The 14,562-nt window shown below is 47.6% G+C and overlaps 1 protein-coding gene across 5 annotated transcripts in view; it reads left to right on the top strand.

Moving 5' to 3' along the window:
- Nucleotides 1-327: 327 nt before the first annotated feature.
- trioa (trio Rho guanine nucleotide exchange factor a) overlaps nucleotides 328-14,562 on the top strand; it is a 120,123-nt gene continuing 105,888 nt past the window's right edge. For all 5 annotated transcript variants that reach the window (XM_076301822.1, XM_076301820.1, XM_076301819.1 and 2 more), the window contains exon 1: nucleotides 328-565. In XM_076301822.1, coding sequence (XP_076157937.1) covers nucleotides 496-565 — 70 coding nt within the window. In that variant the 5' untranslated portion in view covers nucleotides 328-495. The remainder of the gene's footprint in view (nucleotides 566-14,562) is intronic.

Genomic DNA, 14,562 nt, shown 5'->3' with positions numbered 1-14,562 from the left:
CGGGTACACGAGCATGCTGAGCTGGAAGTTGGCCTTATTTTAGAAGAGGTCTTGACTCTTGAGTTAATGATTAAATGTTGCAAAACACGTAATGTCTTTGTGCCTTTGAAGTTCCAATAATCTGCTTCGAAGATAGTGTGGCTTAAATCAATGTTATAGCTTCATTAAGAATTTAGTAATTTGCTCATTGACTGTCCCCTCATTTCCGGAGGTTCTGGGCAACCCATCGGATCAACCCCACCTCCCTCTCCCATCTTCCACGATTTTCCTTTTCGGCTTGACTCGGAAGAGCCGCCGGCCGGCGCTGTTAATTTGTATTATTCAAGATGGAGGTTTGCTGATGGTGTCTAACATCGAGAAGTGATCTGTTCCGTCCCTGTGTGTCACAGCAGACGCAACTGTACGAGGGACGGATTCTTCCTCACGTACGCCCAAATACGCTGGAAGGAGAAAACTTCACATTTGGGATATTTGCTCGTGTCTTTCTGAACAGCAATGAGCTCGGGGGAAGGGGCCGAGGAGACGGCAAAGGACGCGGCCGACATAGCGGCGTTCTTCAAATCAGGTAAGCCCAAAAACGACTCAAGGCTGACTGGTTGAGGATAGCCCCAGAGTCGCCCGTGCAAATGCTGCAATACATTGTTCCTATTAGCTAGCAGTAGCAAGCTAACTAGCCAGCAGCTGCTTCACCCTTTCGACTAAATGGATGGTGGGTGGGGAGAAATTGTTTGTTAAACATTCAACATAACATAATAAACTACCGCATTCAGGGAAAGACAGTGAATTATATATAGATGTGTCTTCTGTGTTTGTGTTTACTACTCAGCAGACTAGGACACTATCTCTCTAAATTGTTTCTGGATTTGAGCTCTAGGTTCGAGGTACAGTCATTTATCCTAACGCTAGCTAGAATTTAGTAATTTGCTAGCCACAGCGACGTTCTGGTCAGAGGAACAAGCTATGCTAACCAGCCAAATGACTGCAGACTGGAAAAGAGGAAATCGGGGCACTGCAAACTGTACACACGCATGATATTTAGAAATCACTGCTAAATACTATGGTTGTTTAAGTAACAATTGTAGTGTTTAATATGACATTGAGAACATGAATGTTTTCCATATCGGATTGGGATGTGATATTACTATAGGATATGTTTCTAGGAAAATTAGCTTTTTTTTCGCTAACTGGTTTTGTGGGCCATAACTAGCCTGCTAGCGAGCCGTTGATAAGACTGTAATGCAAGCAAGAGGAGCTAGTTAGCAATGTAAACAATGCCGTGGCGTGGCACAGCTAACGTTAGCTATATTTCATCCAAATTGTGTGAAGATGTGCATAAATTAGGCTAGATTGACCATGCAGGCCAGAATATTTCGATTATAAGAAACCGGCGTGGCTATTATGCACCACGAACACGCTCCGCAACCCTAAAGCAATCTTGGTCAATGGCAGATCGTCTTGCCAAGCCCAGTGTATTCGAAATGTGCTGAACAGCTGGTCAGCTAGCAGACGGTTGCTATCTGAGTTACTGGGTCAGTGGCTTATTAGCTGACCAGCTTACTGCGCCAATGAGTATCGGTGCTGTGATTTCTTGAAGGAGTCATTTTTGATGTTCCACCTTGGTGTCAGTAGGATTCTTTGCATTATAGTAAAAAAAACGTTGTCTTTACATCGACAGGCCTGATTGTCACTAGCTGGCTGCCACAATAGCTGGCTAGCCAGTTAGCAAAGGTAGTTCTAGCGCCAGAGACGACGCAAAGCGATGTCATCGAATGGTCAGTTTCAGTGTAAAACCTAGGCCCTCATTCCACAGTTGTAGAGCTGTTAAATCGACACATTGTCGAAGACAGATTTTCTCACTACGTGATGATGCAGTGAAGTAGGTTATATGTGATCGTGATTTAATGACCAGGATTAGCGAATGTATTGGAAAATGGAAAGAAATGACTTGTATTGGTTTCTAACCATCTCAACATTATGTGCAATAAGAATGAGTGCAATGCTCGGTCTCACAGATTATTATCTTTAGAGCATTTGCATGGACAGCAGACTACCTTTATTTTAAGCACTACCTTTATTCTAAGCACTGTATGATGCGTTTCACTGATCTGTTTGCTGCTTTACTGCGGTTGTTCATAGAGGACCACTTATCACTGATACATTTCGCCCTTGTCTTCCTCAAGTTAGCTGAGAATTTTAACAAACACAATGAGTAGGCTATTGGAGGTAAGAGACGCCGGGGTTCAGAGGTTGGAATGAGATGCCTTTCCTTATGGACAGACACTGTTGTCTGAACGTGAGCATCCCAGTCACATTCAGAAAACGGTGACAGATTCACAACCAAAGCAAGGTGATTGTGGAGGCAGCGACAAAACCACATCCGGAAGTGGTTCTGTGGTTTTGTGTTTTGCCTGTATTTGGCTAAATGCACATTTATACCACATTTTCGCTTGTCTAGAGAGAGAGATATCAGTTATTTTTCTTATAACTGTTGTTCGTAAGCTAGGCTACTTCGAATTGTGCAAGCGTTTGTGATGTATTCTCGACAGGTAGCCTAATGACATTTCCTGTGCGTTTTGTTTTGCATTTCATTCAAGAAGATTAGCATTTACATTTGGGAGTCGGGGAAATGGTGTCTGAATGCGTTTTGAAAATCAAATTCCATTCTCCATGTCAGCTCTCTTTGCTGCCTCTCCCTCCATTAAGTCCGGTGAATCAGCATCCTCTATCTCCGATCAGCCATCGCGGTATGCTCTGTCATGGCCTGGTAGCCTGGGGGTCGCGTTGTGATCCAGGCATCAATTTCTGAGCGCCGATGGCAACTTTGTCTAGCCGCTGTCTTTATAACTGCAGTTGTGGGGTTGGTTGTCAGCGTCTGGTTGAATCACTATTGCAATTGTCTATTGATTGAACAGCACCTAAGTCTATGTGAAATATGTAGAGACGTGTAATTATGGCATGTAAGGGCACTGCAAAATGTGCCCCCACACTGTTGCGTTGAGAATTATTTGTATATAGCAAAGACACCAGGGGCCATAAACAGTTTTTTTTCATGGATATCTATCCTGAAATCCTTAATCTTCTAGGATTGTGTCTCACCCCCCCCCCCAAAAAAAAAAAACACTCATCTGTTGCTCTGCTTGTAGCTGGTTTGCTTGTTCCCCCTTCTCTCACTCCCCTGTTATTGTGCTGCCATGTTTGAACATGCAGAGGCCCACAGGCTCTGTGTTTTTCTCTCTCCTGCATCCTATGCACTCTCTCTCTCCCTCCCTCTCTCTCTCTCTCTCATTCTCCCCCTTTCTGGCTTGTTGTTTTATTTACAGAGTTGGCAGCAGATTGAAGCTTCTGCTTTGACTTGCTTTGCTTATCCCCTTGTTTTTACCGACTGGATCTGTCACCAGTGCACGAGCAACGACTGTCGGCCAACTGTCCAAACAGCTTACTTCATGAAGATATGGGGGGGAAAAGAAAAGGAAAAAAATAAGTGTCTATCTCTTGCTGCGAAAGACCACTGTCTGTGTTTTTTCTTTTCTCTCTAACGGTAGATGCTAAGTCTCCCATGTTTGGTCGTAGCAGTTTACAGTAGGCTTTTGGATGTGCGCAGCCATTAGACCAGCCCCAGCCCTTCTGTGCGGCATAAGAGCCGTAACCCTTGATGCTTATTGATTATTTGATGTGGGACGTTGATAAAGCCTTCAGTGCTTCTCTGTATGCGATTAATCGCGGAGCTGTCCGGCCTCAGTGTCTCCTGTCATGATGAGTGGTGTGGGGGGTTTTACTGGTGCATTCTGGGGGATGTTTTTGGAGCAGGCAGCAGACTATAGGACTACTGGCGGTTGATGATTTGTGTGCGGCCCTTAGCTGTTTGTGTACAGGATTTTAAAGACACAGAGTCAAGAGGTGGGTGTGTGTGACTCAGAGTTGAAATGCATTATCTTAGGGTTAATATTTAGAAATAGACAATCATACAGAACGATCAGAACCTTAGGAAAACCTTATTTTTTTTAGGACTGCACAACTATTGCTAGATTGTTTCCTTGCAGAAATATTTGAAAAAGCATCCAATGCTTTTTTTTATTATTATTATTTCGTCTGGCTGGATCTGTGGCCGGCAGCCACGCCTTCCGTTGGTGGCGGGCACTGTGATAAATCCTCTCTGACACCCGAGACGTCATGTGGCTGAGATCAAGGAGTTCACATGGCCAGGATACCTAGAGAGTGGTGGTGGCTCTTCTTCCCCCTGCTCCTCGTTCTCTCTCTCTCTCTCTCTCTCTCTCTCTCTCTCTCTCTCTCTCTCTCTCTCTCTCTCTCTCTCTCTCTCTCTCTCTCTCTCTCTCTCTCAATCTCTGTTCTCTCCTCTCCTTATTTTTCTGTGAGCCTTGTGTCTCCTGGTGCATCTCTCTGGCTTTCTCACTGTGCTCTGATTCTGTCCTTTGAGCTCAACTCCTCCTTTCTGTGTTCAGAACCCTCTCTCCATCTTTCTCTCTCCTCTCCCTCTCTCTCTCTCTCTGAGCAAAGGTCGTGTTGACCTACATTCGCTCAGCCCAGGATGGTGCACTCAGTGCCCCCCCCCCCCCCGGCTCAGTCTCCTGCTCCAGCCTAACGATAGGCTCCTCATTATTCCGGCCCAGCCGGTGCAGGAGCATGAGAGAGCGAGCAAGAAGAAGAAAATAACAGGAGTCGATATCAAGCGTGGCACACACAGTGCGATAGAAAGTGGAGCGAGGAAGAGATGTATAGCCATCATTGACATGGAGGGTACAGAAAAGAAGGGATGAGATGGAAGTGTGGCGACGTACTGGGATGAAGGGACCCACCGCCAGCATCTCGCCGTGTCTATAGGAATGTGTGGGTTCCTGCAGCGGTGCACCGCCCTGGTTTGGGGCTCAATTTAAACGCATTAGTTCTGTTTGTGAGGGCGGGGCGGGGGTTGGGGGTATCATTAGATTACAGCCAGTCCCAAATCTAATCACGGCCACGGATTTACTGCTTCTGTGCAGCCACGACTTCTATATACTCCACCCCCCCCATCGCTCCCTCCACCCCCACATCTAATCTGCCCTATGCTTGAGGCATATGCTTCCACCGTAAGGCTGAATGGCCAATTCCCAGCCTCGGGGATGATCCTATATCCAACGGTGATTATGTGTGTTTGATAATATGGCCCCCACAGGCGGATTGGGTTCTAAGCCTGTGAGTAGATTTGGCCCTTCCGCTGCTGTGTGTTTGAGCGTTTGTGTGTCTAAATGAGTGTGTGGTCTGTGTGTTTTTCCTTCTGTTAGTCAGATGCGATCACTTCTGTGTCTAGTTGGGTCAACGGTACCTCTTCAAAGCCTCAGGGGGAAATGAAAGGCATTGTCCACTCCTCAAATTTCAACCGAAAGGGGAACTGTCGGTTTCTTCTTGATTGCAATGTGACTGCTTGTGTATGTGTGAATGTGTGTGGGGGTGGTGATGGTTTGTTTGCCCTGCTTTGAGTGCAGCTTTAGAATTGGTGCTACTGAGCATAGCCGTAGTTTTCTCACCCCTTAGCTGGCCTGAATGCACACTGAGTGTGAGTGTGCGGGTGTCTTTCTGTGTGTGTCTGTTGGTAAGAAAGAGAGAGGCAGAAATCAGGGTATCCCTGTGAATCCCCAGTCTGTCCGCAGTCACTGAGGCATTCCCTCATTCGCCTATTAAGCCTGGAGCTGGGGAAACAAAGGCGAGATGAGGAGAGAGGGATGGAGAGAGGAAGGATGAAAGAGGGAGAATGAGAGAGCGAGATCCGAGAAAGGCAGACAGAAGCCAAGTGATGGGAGGATGAAGAGCAGAGTAGAAGGGAATGATGGAGGGCTGGTGAGGTGATGATGAGGGAGATGGAGGATGAACGGAGACTGAAAGAGAAGATGGATGAAGATGATGAAGAAAAAACAAGAGAGAGGGGATTCGGAGGAGCAGGTTGGCTGAGTGAGACATTAAATGAGGCAGAGAATACCTCGGGAATCGGGATAGACGTCCATAGCTGGGACTGGACTGTGTGTGTGTGTGTGTGTGTAGGGGGTAGTGGTCTGGCGACAGAGAAACTCTGTTGCTTCCCAGCGGGTCATCAGCTCTGGCAGCCGCTGGTGTCTGCTCCAGTCACACTCCACTACAACGCAGAACCTTCTGGCAAAGAGGAAGTGAGCTCAGTGAGCGAGCTGTGACTGTGTGTGTGTGTTTGTGCTCCCCCTAAATATAGAAGTGGGTGTGTGTGTGTATGTGGAGAGGGGTGTGGACGAGTGTGTGGGAGTACACACACACACACACACACACACACACACACACACACACACACACACACACACACACACACACACACACACACACACACACTCTGTGGCTGGCCTCTGTGCTCCCTTGTGTGATCTAAGCAGGACGTGTATGAAGCTGTAAACCTGAGAGTGCTTTAGTTCCTTATCTGTGTTGTAAAAAGGTTGGTGAAGATTACAGGCAAATCTGCAGAGAGAGAAAAAGCTCCCGCACTCTTATACAAGTGTGAATGTATGTGTCTGCGTCTGTTTAATAGCCTCTCTTGGGTCTTTCTCTCTGTCTTTTTCTGTCTCTCTCTCTGTCTCTTTCTCTCCCTCTTTCGCTCAGTTCTCTTTGTCCTCTGTAATTCCCCTCCTATGCTCACTCACTTTTTCTCTTCCTGTGTTATCTTGCTCTAACTGTCGTTCTCTCACTCTCCCTATTTTCCCATGCTTTCTTTCTCTTCTCTGTACAACTTCCTCCACATCTTTCTTTCTGTCTCTCCCCCTCTAACCTGGTCAGCGTGACTCTGGTAATTGGTGTGTGTGTGTGTGTGTGTGTGTGTGTGTGTTGGGGACGGGACTCACGTCACGCTGGCCCAGTTCCTGCTCCACTGTAGCCCACAGCTATGGCACAGGACCCTGTGGATTTGGCAGCCATTGCTGGGTCACCCTCTCTCTCTATGTGCTGCCTCTCTGGTGCCTCTCTGCCGCTCTGCTATTTTGCAGCACTTGCTGATAGACTGGTCTTGGCGCTAGTGTTGTTGCTCTCTGTGCTAGCTTCAGTGCCCCTGTGCCAGCGTCTGTGTGCTAGCATCTGTGTCTCTGCTCTAGCGGGCTAGTGTTGGTTGCTCTGTTCTAGCATGGGTGCCTCACTGCCTCTTCTAGCAGGCTAGCTTCAGCGTCTTTGTCCTGCTCTGCTGTAATTCAGGTCATCGCTGTGCTGGATCCTTTTCTCTGGACTGCAGCACTTGTTTGTGCTAACTTCAACTAGCAGCTCTGTTGTGTTGCAGTGCGTCTCTGTGTCGGGTGACCCTGTTCTTTTCTCTGCTGCCTTTGTGCAGGTCTGCTGGATTGGAGTGTTGAGTAGTCTCTGTCCTAGCTTCAGGGTGCCCATGCAGCATCCATGTTTATCTCTGGGCTGTGCTGCTGTTGAGTGCACATTCCCACAGGTCCCCAGTGCAGGCTACTGAATGAATGAACGAATGCCTTTCCTTTGTCTCACTCCAGCTGCAGAACGATTCCTTGGCTTTGTTTAGATGAGCTTCTTGGCACAGTATGTGTGTGTGTGTGTGTGTGTGTGTGTGTGTGTGTGTGTGTGTGTGTGTGTGTGTGTGTGTGGCAGACACTTTTGTCCAAAGCAACATACAAATAACCACAATACAATAGTTAAATTGAATGGTAAACAATTAAAAAAGTTGGTGAGGCTACACCAAGGAGAACAGCAATAACAAACAACAATGTCAATTCAATCAATAGCCTAATGAAAATAAATAAATACTATAATATACAAACCATAACGCATGAGAAACACTTAATAAACGTAATAAAAGTACATGTTGAACAGATATGCCTTTAGAACCCTCTTGAAAGACTCAAAACTATCACAGGAATGGAGAGCACTGGGCAACTCATTCCACCAACAAGAAACCACTGAGGAAAACAGTCTTAAATTTGACCTAGCGTTTATGGCTGGTCGACACAACAGCCGCTCATCAGAAGACCGCAGTCGGCGGTTGGGGATATACATCTTGATCATGGGATCGAATCCATGGGAGCGAATGGTCTCACCTAAGGAAGTGGTGTAAATAGGGAAAAGCAGGGTTCCTAATACTGATCCCTGAGGCACACCTGCGGTGAGGTCCAGAGACTTTGATACCTGTCCCTGCCAAGACACGCTTTAAGATAAGATTCAAACCAGTCAAGAGCTTTCACAGAAATTCCTAGTTCAGATAGTGTAGAAGGGAGAATGTCATGATTAACAGTATCAAAGGCTGCAGATAAATCTAGTAGAAATAGTACTGTTGACTGAGCAGAGGTGTGTGTGTGTGTGTGTGTGTGTGCGTGCACACGCTCGGTTTCAGTGCCTCTTGTTTGTGTTAAGCTACTTGATGACTCTCTGTACCTGTTTAGACACTTTTGTACTTTTCACAGGTCTGTGTTTGAGCTGTGTTGTGATTGCATCTCAAAACTGGACCATATAAGGCTCTGTGTGAAATGCATGCTGTCCCTTGCTGCATTGTTCAGAGCTGTCCTCTCTATAAAAATGAAGAACCACGTTGGTTTCAGATAATGGTCCTGGTCAGTTTCTTTTGGACACGTCTACTTCCCAATTCCCTCTCGTCAGAACTAAAGCATGATGTTTTAAGTCTCTGTAAGACAGTATTTTTAGTTAACATTCATTATGTGGCCCATTAAAAATGAGGCTGGGCGTTGAAATTGAAGCTCTAGCAGAAGGGACCCATCTGTGTTGCAGGAGTGAGCACCACTACAGACGTGTGTGCGTGCGTGTGCGTGTGCGTGCGCGTGCGTGTGCATGCGTGTGCGTGCGTGCGTGCGTGCGTGCGTGCGTGCGTGCGTGCGTGCGTGCGTGTGTGCGTGCGTGTGTGTGTGTGTGTGAGAGCGAGCGAGCGTAAAGCGATTACATTTGGGCCCTGAAGTGCAAAAGGCTGCCATGCGTGGAGAACCAGTGTGCATCAAACTTCTCCCACTCCCCTCTTCCCAGGCCTGGAGACAAGTCAGTGCGGATTCCCAGCTGGGTGACCTGCCCCTGGAGACAAGCTGTGTGTGTGTGTGCCCTGAAGAGGGAGAGCATGGAGTTTTCCCTTTTTTATTTATTAGGGGAGTTCCCTGCCTGTGATGCTGTTTTGCATACAGCATGTTGCTGTTTTGGTAAATCCTCGATGGTTCTTTTTTAGTCCATGCTAACTAGCAGGAAGGGAAGAAAGGGGGGGGGGGGTTGGAAAATGTTAAAGAATAGAAAGCTTGCTTTGAAATGAGGACTTTCTGTAAAGGCAAAACACTGATGAATATGTGCATTGTGCACACACACACACACACACACACACACACGTGATGAGACAGAAACCACTTGTTAGTCCCCTTTAGCCTTTGCCTGATTACCACAGACAAGGAAACATGCCACAATTACCTCAGGGACCTTGTTTTGACACACACACACACTTTTCTGGATTGTAGGCTATTTAACAAAATTAGGCATTAAGAAATTAGAGCTCACTAATGACCATATACAAGCACAAATCAGGGTTGTTAGAATGCCCCTAGACAGCTATTTGGATAAAATATGTTAACTATAACACTTTAAGTGTTTACATGTTTAAACACTAGGTTGATTTTGTTTACACCTTTAAACGCTGAGTTGATTAGCCTAACCTTATGTGAGCGTGTTTGTAACAGGACTCAAATGTGTCCATGTGGCTGAGGAGGATGTTTAACAGGTCATGAGGATAAGTTAGTAGTTCACATCTGTCGTGGCCTTATGTTTATAATGAAATGAAGGAAGTGTGTGTGGCCTGTCTGTGGTGTGTGTGTATGTCAGAGATACAGAAAGAAGCAATTTTTCAGATGGTCTGTATTTTGGTAGGTGTCTGTCACAACAACAGCAATACTAGGTTATGCATAAGTTCTAGGCCTACAGGCCTGTTGTAACTTTGGCAGGTGCTTTCCTGTGTGTGTGTGTGTGTGTGTGTGTGTGTGTGTGTGTGCACAACCCTCCCCCATCCCCATTAAACTGCTGTTACCACAGTAACGACATGCACCCTCCCTCATTACTTTTGCATCTGAGCCCAATACACCAGGCGTCACAGTAGATCCTATGCATCTCCTTTTTAATGCAAAACTAATGATCTCTGCTACTTTCTGTCTCCTTCATCTTTCTCCCCCTGTCTGCCACACACACACACACACACACACACACACACACACATAGCCAATGACACACACACTTCCTCCGTGGTACATATTTAAGGGGCTTAAGTAGGCATGAATTCCCCTCCCTCATAAGGATTGCTATGGTGCGTTTCTGTCAGCCATTCTCTAACTCGGGCACAAGGGCGGCAATTTGTTGTTGTGCTCGGAGCGAAGGCAGGGAAGTCATCCAGATGCGCGGAAGGATGAGGCGCAGGAAGAGAAAGGGAGGAAAGGGGGAAGACGGGAGCAGAGGAAGAGGACAACGACTCAGACAGGGATGGAATGAAAATAGAACAGAGAGAGAGAGAGAGGGATGGGGGGGGGGATGGAGGTAAGGAGGAGTGTAGGAACAGGATGCTCCTGCCTCTAACTCTTTTCTACTCTCTTTCTCTCTGCCCTGTTTTACCTTGACTTAGTCTGTCTGTGAGCAACATTGGTGAGCAAGTGAGGTGACATTGGAGTGTCACACACACACACACACACACACACCGACTATGTTCCTATGTGCATCATTCTTTCGTTACGTCACTTGATCATTTTACAGTCTGAGTGGTCCACCATTACATTACCCTGACCTCAGGCACACTGTTAAATGAGGTCCTCATAAGAAGGCCTGTTTTGTGTGTGTGTGTGTGTGTTTGTGTGTGTGTGTGTCTGTCTTTCTCTGTACGTATGTGTGTTTGACTTGTGCTTCCTCTGAGTTGATGTCCTATTCTCTCACTGTTCACATTCTTGCGTTTCCTCAGCTGCTTGTGTGTGTGTGTGTGTGTGTGTGTGTGTGTGTGTGTGTGTGTGTGTGTGTGTGTGTGTGTGTGTGTGTGTGTGTGTGTGTGTGTGTGTGTGTGTGTGTGTGTGTGTGTGTGTGTGTGTGTGTGTGTGTGTGTGTGTGTGTGTGTGTGTGTGTGTGTGTGTGTGTGTGTGTGTGTGTGTGTGTGTGTGTGTGTGTGTGTGTGTGTGTGGTCCTGTGTGTATGCTTCTCAGCTCTAAAGGTGGTTGGCAGACGAGTCATTTGCTTACATGCTTGGGTGTTGAGCTGTACCTCTCAGGACACATTGAACCACACACACACACACAGACAGACTCTCTCTCCTTTGTCACAGTTTCCCATAAGCAATAACATTTGTGAGTGTGTGCATGCCAGATTCAGTGAATAAAGTGCTGGGGCATGACTTAAGAGTGTCCGTCTGTCTGTCCGTCTGTCCTTTTGAGTCCTCACCCTCTCCTCCGAGAAGTAGGCCACCTCATTAAACTCATGGTGCCATTTGCCGGTCTCTCTCTCTCTCTCTCTCTCTCTCTCTCTCTCTCTCTACTGCTATACCCACCTCTGTGGCACCCTCTATCTTTTGTTCTTTGTCTTAATATCTTTTTCTTTCTCACTCTGTCTCTCTCTTGCTCACCCCCCCCCCCCCCCCATACCACACACACTGATGAAAACCCTCTCTCGCTTGCTGTCCCTGGAGAGGTGTTGCTAGGCAGCATGACCCCTGACCTTCCTTTACCCCTCCCCCATCCTCAGTTGTGTTCATGCAGTTGGCTAGCAGGAAATTCACATTCACACATGCACATTCATGTTTGAACTTAACGCAGCTGGCGTGTGGCAGCACCTACTGTTAACTAACTATGTTAGCATCATCGGCTAACCTGCTGCGTCACGCTAGCCGTCTCCTAGCAGAGCAGTGTGTGTGTGTGTGTGTGTGTATCCAGGTCGAGCTGGCCTCTGGGTGCCACCGCTCTGCAGAGACCTCGACGAAAATAGCTTGGTGACGAGTTAGGCGCCTAGTTGTGTGTGTGTGTGTGTACTGTGACAACTGACAGAGTGAGGTGTACCATGCGTGCCAGAGATGAAGTGAGGGAAAGAGAGAGGGTAAGAGAGATAAAGTGAGGTACGGTGTGGAGAGGAGAGAGGAAGTGGGCCACTAGAAGGAGTGATTATTGTGGTTAGTCAGACCTCCTCCTATTGCGGCATATTGGCCTGCTCTGTGTCTGCAATCTGACCATGACTACCCCACCCCACCCACACACACACACACACACACAAACGTCATCAGTAGTGGAGTGCAGACGTGACTTATCACAGCCCGATATCATGACCACACAAATCACTATGCGCTTTTTAGCAGGTCATCCTAGTTTGCTGTTGGTTGTAAACCAAATGAGTAAAACAGGTAGCCCTCAGAATTTAGTCGCTTTACATAACACCTCAACCCACCTGAGAGCATGTCCATGTTTAAAGCGTGCTGCGCTGTGGGTGAACTGTGGGGTGGCCATAATGGAGGCGTCTGTTTAGCTTTTTTCACCCGTGAGTCAGCCCGCAAATAGGATCAATTCAGAGGCTATGAGACATGGAGCAGACATGCACCATGGCCTCTCTCTCCCTCCCTCCCTCTCTCTCTCTCTCTCTCTCTCTTTCAAGTGCACACACTCCCTTCCCCTATCTCACCCTCTCTCTCTCTCTCTCTCTCTCTCTCTCTCTCTCTCTCTCTCTCTCTCTCTCTCTCTCTCTCTCTCTCTCTCTCTCTGTCTGTCTGTCTGTCTGTCTGTCTGTCTGTCTGTCTGTCTGTCTCTCTCCATTTCCCTCTTGCTATCTCTCATTTTCTCTTACTTTTTTTTTTTTTCTACCTGTCTCTCTTCCTCTGTCCCCCTTTACTCTTTATCTTGGTTTGTTTTAATAACTATGGCTTTTTCCATTTCCCACTCTTGCATTTGTCCGTCTCCTCTTATTTCTCTCTCTCCATCCCTTTTTCTGTTTCTCCCTCTATCCTTCTCCGTCTCTCATTCTCTATTTCTTTTTCTCTCTCCCTCTTCCTCGTTCACTGAAAAACACATGATTCATGTGTGAGTCGTGGTGGCTGACTCTTCCGTCTGGGGGGGCGGGGGGAGAGAAGAAGAGGGATACACGCACGTGCCTCCCTCACAAAGGGTGGTCCTGTTTTAACAGGCTGAGGGGCCGGGGGGGGGGGGGGCTTGATGTTAGTTAAACGGTCCCCCTTTATTGTGGGGAGGGGGGCGGCAGGGGAAGGATGGGGGGTTCTGTTACCGCGGCAGCAGCACGCGGCGCTGAATCACCAGCAGTTGTTCATCGGCGACCTTTAAGTTGAGAGAACAGGAGGGGGGTTGTGGATGACTGATAGTCAGGCCGTGTTCTTGTCTGTGTGTGTGAGAGTAGCCACACAAACACACACACTCTCTCTCTCTCTTTCTCTCTCAATTCCAATAACAGTTACACTGTGAAACACTGCACAAAAACTCCCTGTTATATGACACCACTGTTAGCCCAGATACTGTGTGATGCCTGTGTGTCTGAGTGTCTGTGTGTGTGTGTGTGTGTGTGTGCCTGCCTGCTTCTATGGCCGTGTGTGTTTACCCATGCGTTCATTTCCTGCTCACTCATGTCAAAAGACTGAGCCTGAAAGTGACATCACAGGGAATTTGTCTGTGTGTGTGTTTGTGTGTGTGTTTGTGTGTGTGAGCGTGTGTGTGCCTAAGGACCCACTGCTCGTCCTTACTCAGCGCATCGCCAGAGGAGACAGAGAGAGCGATGGAGTGAGGAGCTAGTCTTTCTCGCCGTGGTGAGTGGACAAGCGAAGAAGCGCTTTCTTGCATGATCTTTCCTGGGATTTAGCCACCTACACCCGCTACCCCCCGTGGAGTTAGCGGCAGCCTTAGCGCTTAGCAACAGCGGCGTGTCCCCTGGGGACGTTTCGGGGGTGACGCAGGTGGCCGGCAACGACGTGGACGTGACCCAGCACAAGGCCCGTTCCACTCGCAGACAGTAAGCCACAGCGTAGTGCAGCGAGCGGCGTGCTCTCCTTATTTGGGGTGGAACATTTAACATGATGGAGCTCAGCACCAGCAGCAGTGGCGGCGGCAGCAGCAGCAGGGGACCAGTAATCAGCTGCTCCCCGCCACCACTGAGCTCAGTTCAACCGCGGCGCGTGTGTGTGTGTGTGTGTGTGTGTGTGTGCGGTAGTGTTTGGGTCTGCGAGTGTCAGTGTATGTGTGTGTATTGGTGTCTGGTACGTGTCTTCATGTGAGTGTTCTGATTCTTGTATATGTGTGTATGTATGTGTGTGTGGGCCTGGAACTGGGTGTGTGTGTGTGTGTGTGTGTGTGTGTGTGTGTGTAGTCTCTCGATCAGTGTCTCCTTCAGTCTGTGAATACTCCATAGTTGTTTGAAGTAACGGTTCCAACAGGTTCACTATCCCTGAAGATGTTGATTACTATTGGCCTGCAATTTACCTTTGAAGTTTGGATTCTTCTGCTTCTTGTTAACGTCGACACCTTATGCTTTTGAATCTACACACTCTGCTGCATGTACTGTGTATAGTGTCCACTAGACTGTGTAGAGTGATGATGTTTACAGTAGGTC

Source organism: Alosa pseudoharengus, unplaced genomic scaffold, assembly GCF_046254945.1.
Source record: "Alosa pseudoharengus isolate Yale_2024_CS ecotype anadromous, Long Island Sound unplaced genomic scaffold, YU_APseudo_1.1 YU_APseudo_1.1_scf_23, whole genome shotgun sequence".
NCBI classification, from domain to species: domain Eukaryota; kingdom Metazoa; phylum Chordata; class Actinopteri; order Clupeiformes; family Clupeidae; genus Alosa; species Alosa pseudoharengus.
The sequence above is the reverse complement of the archived record's forward strand: the minus strand, read 5'-3'. Positions and strand labels throughout refer to the sequence as shown.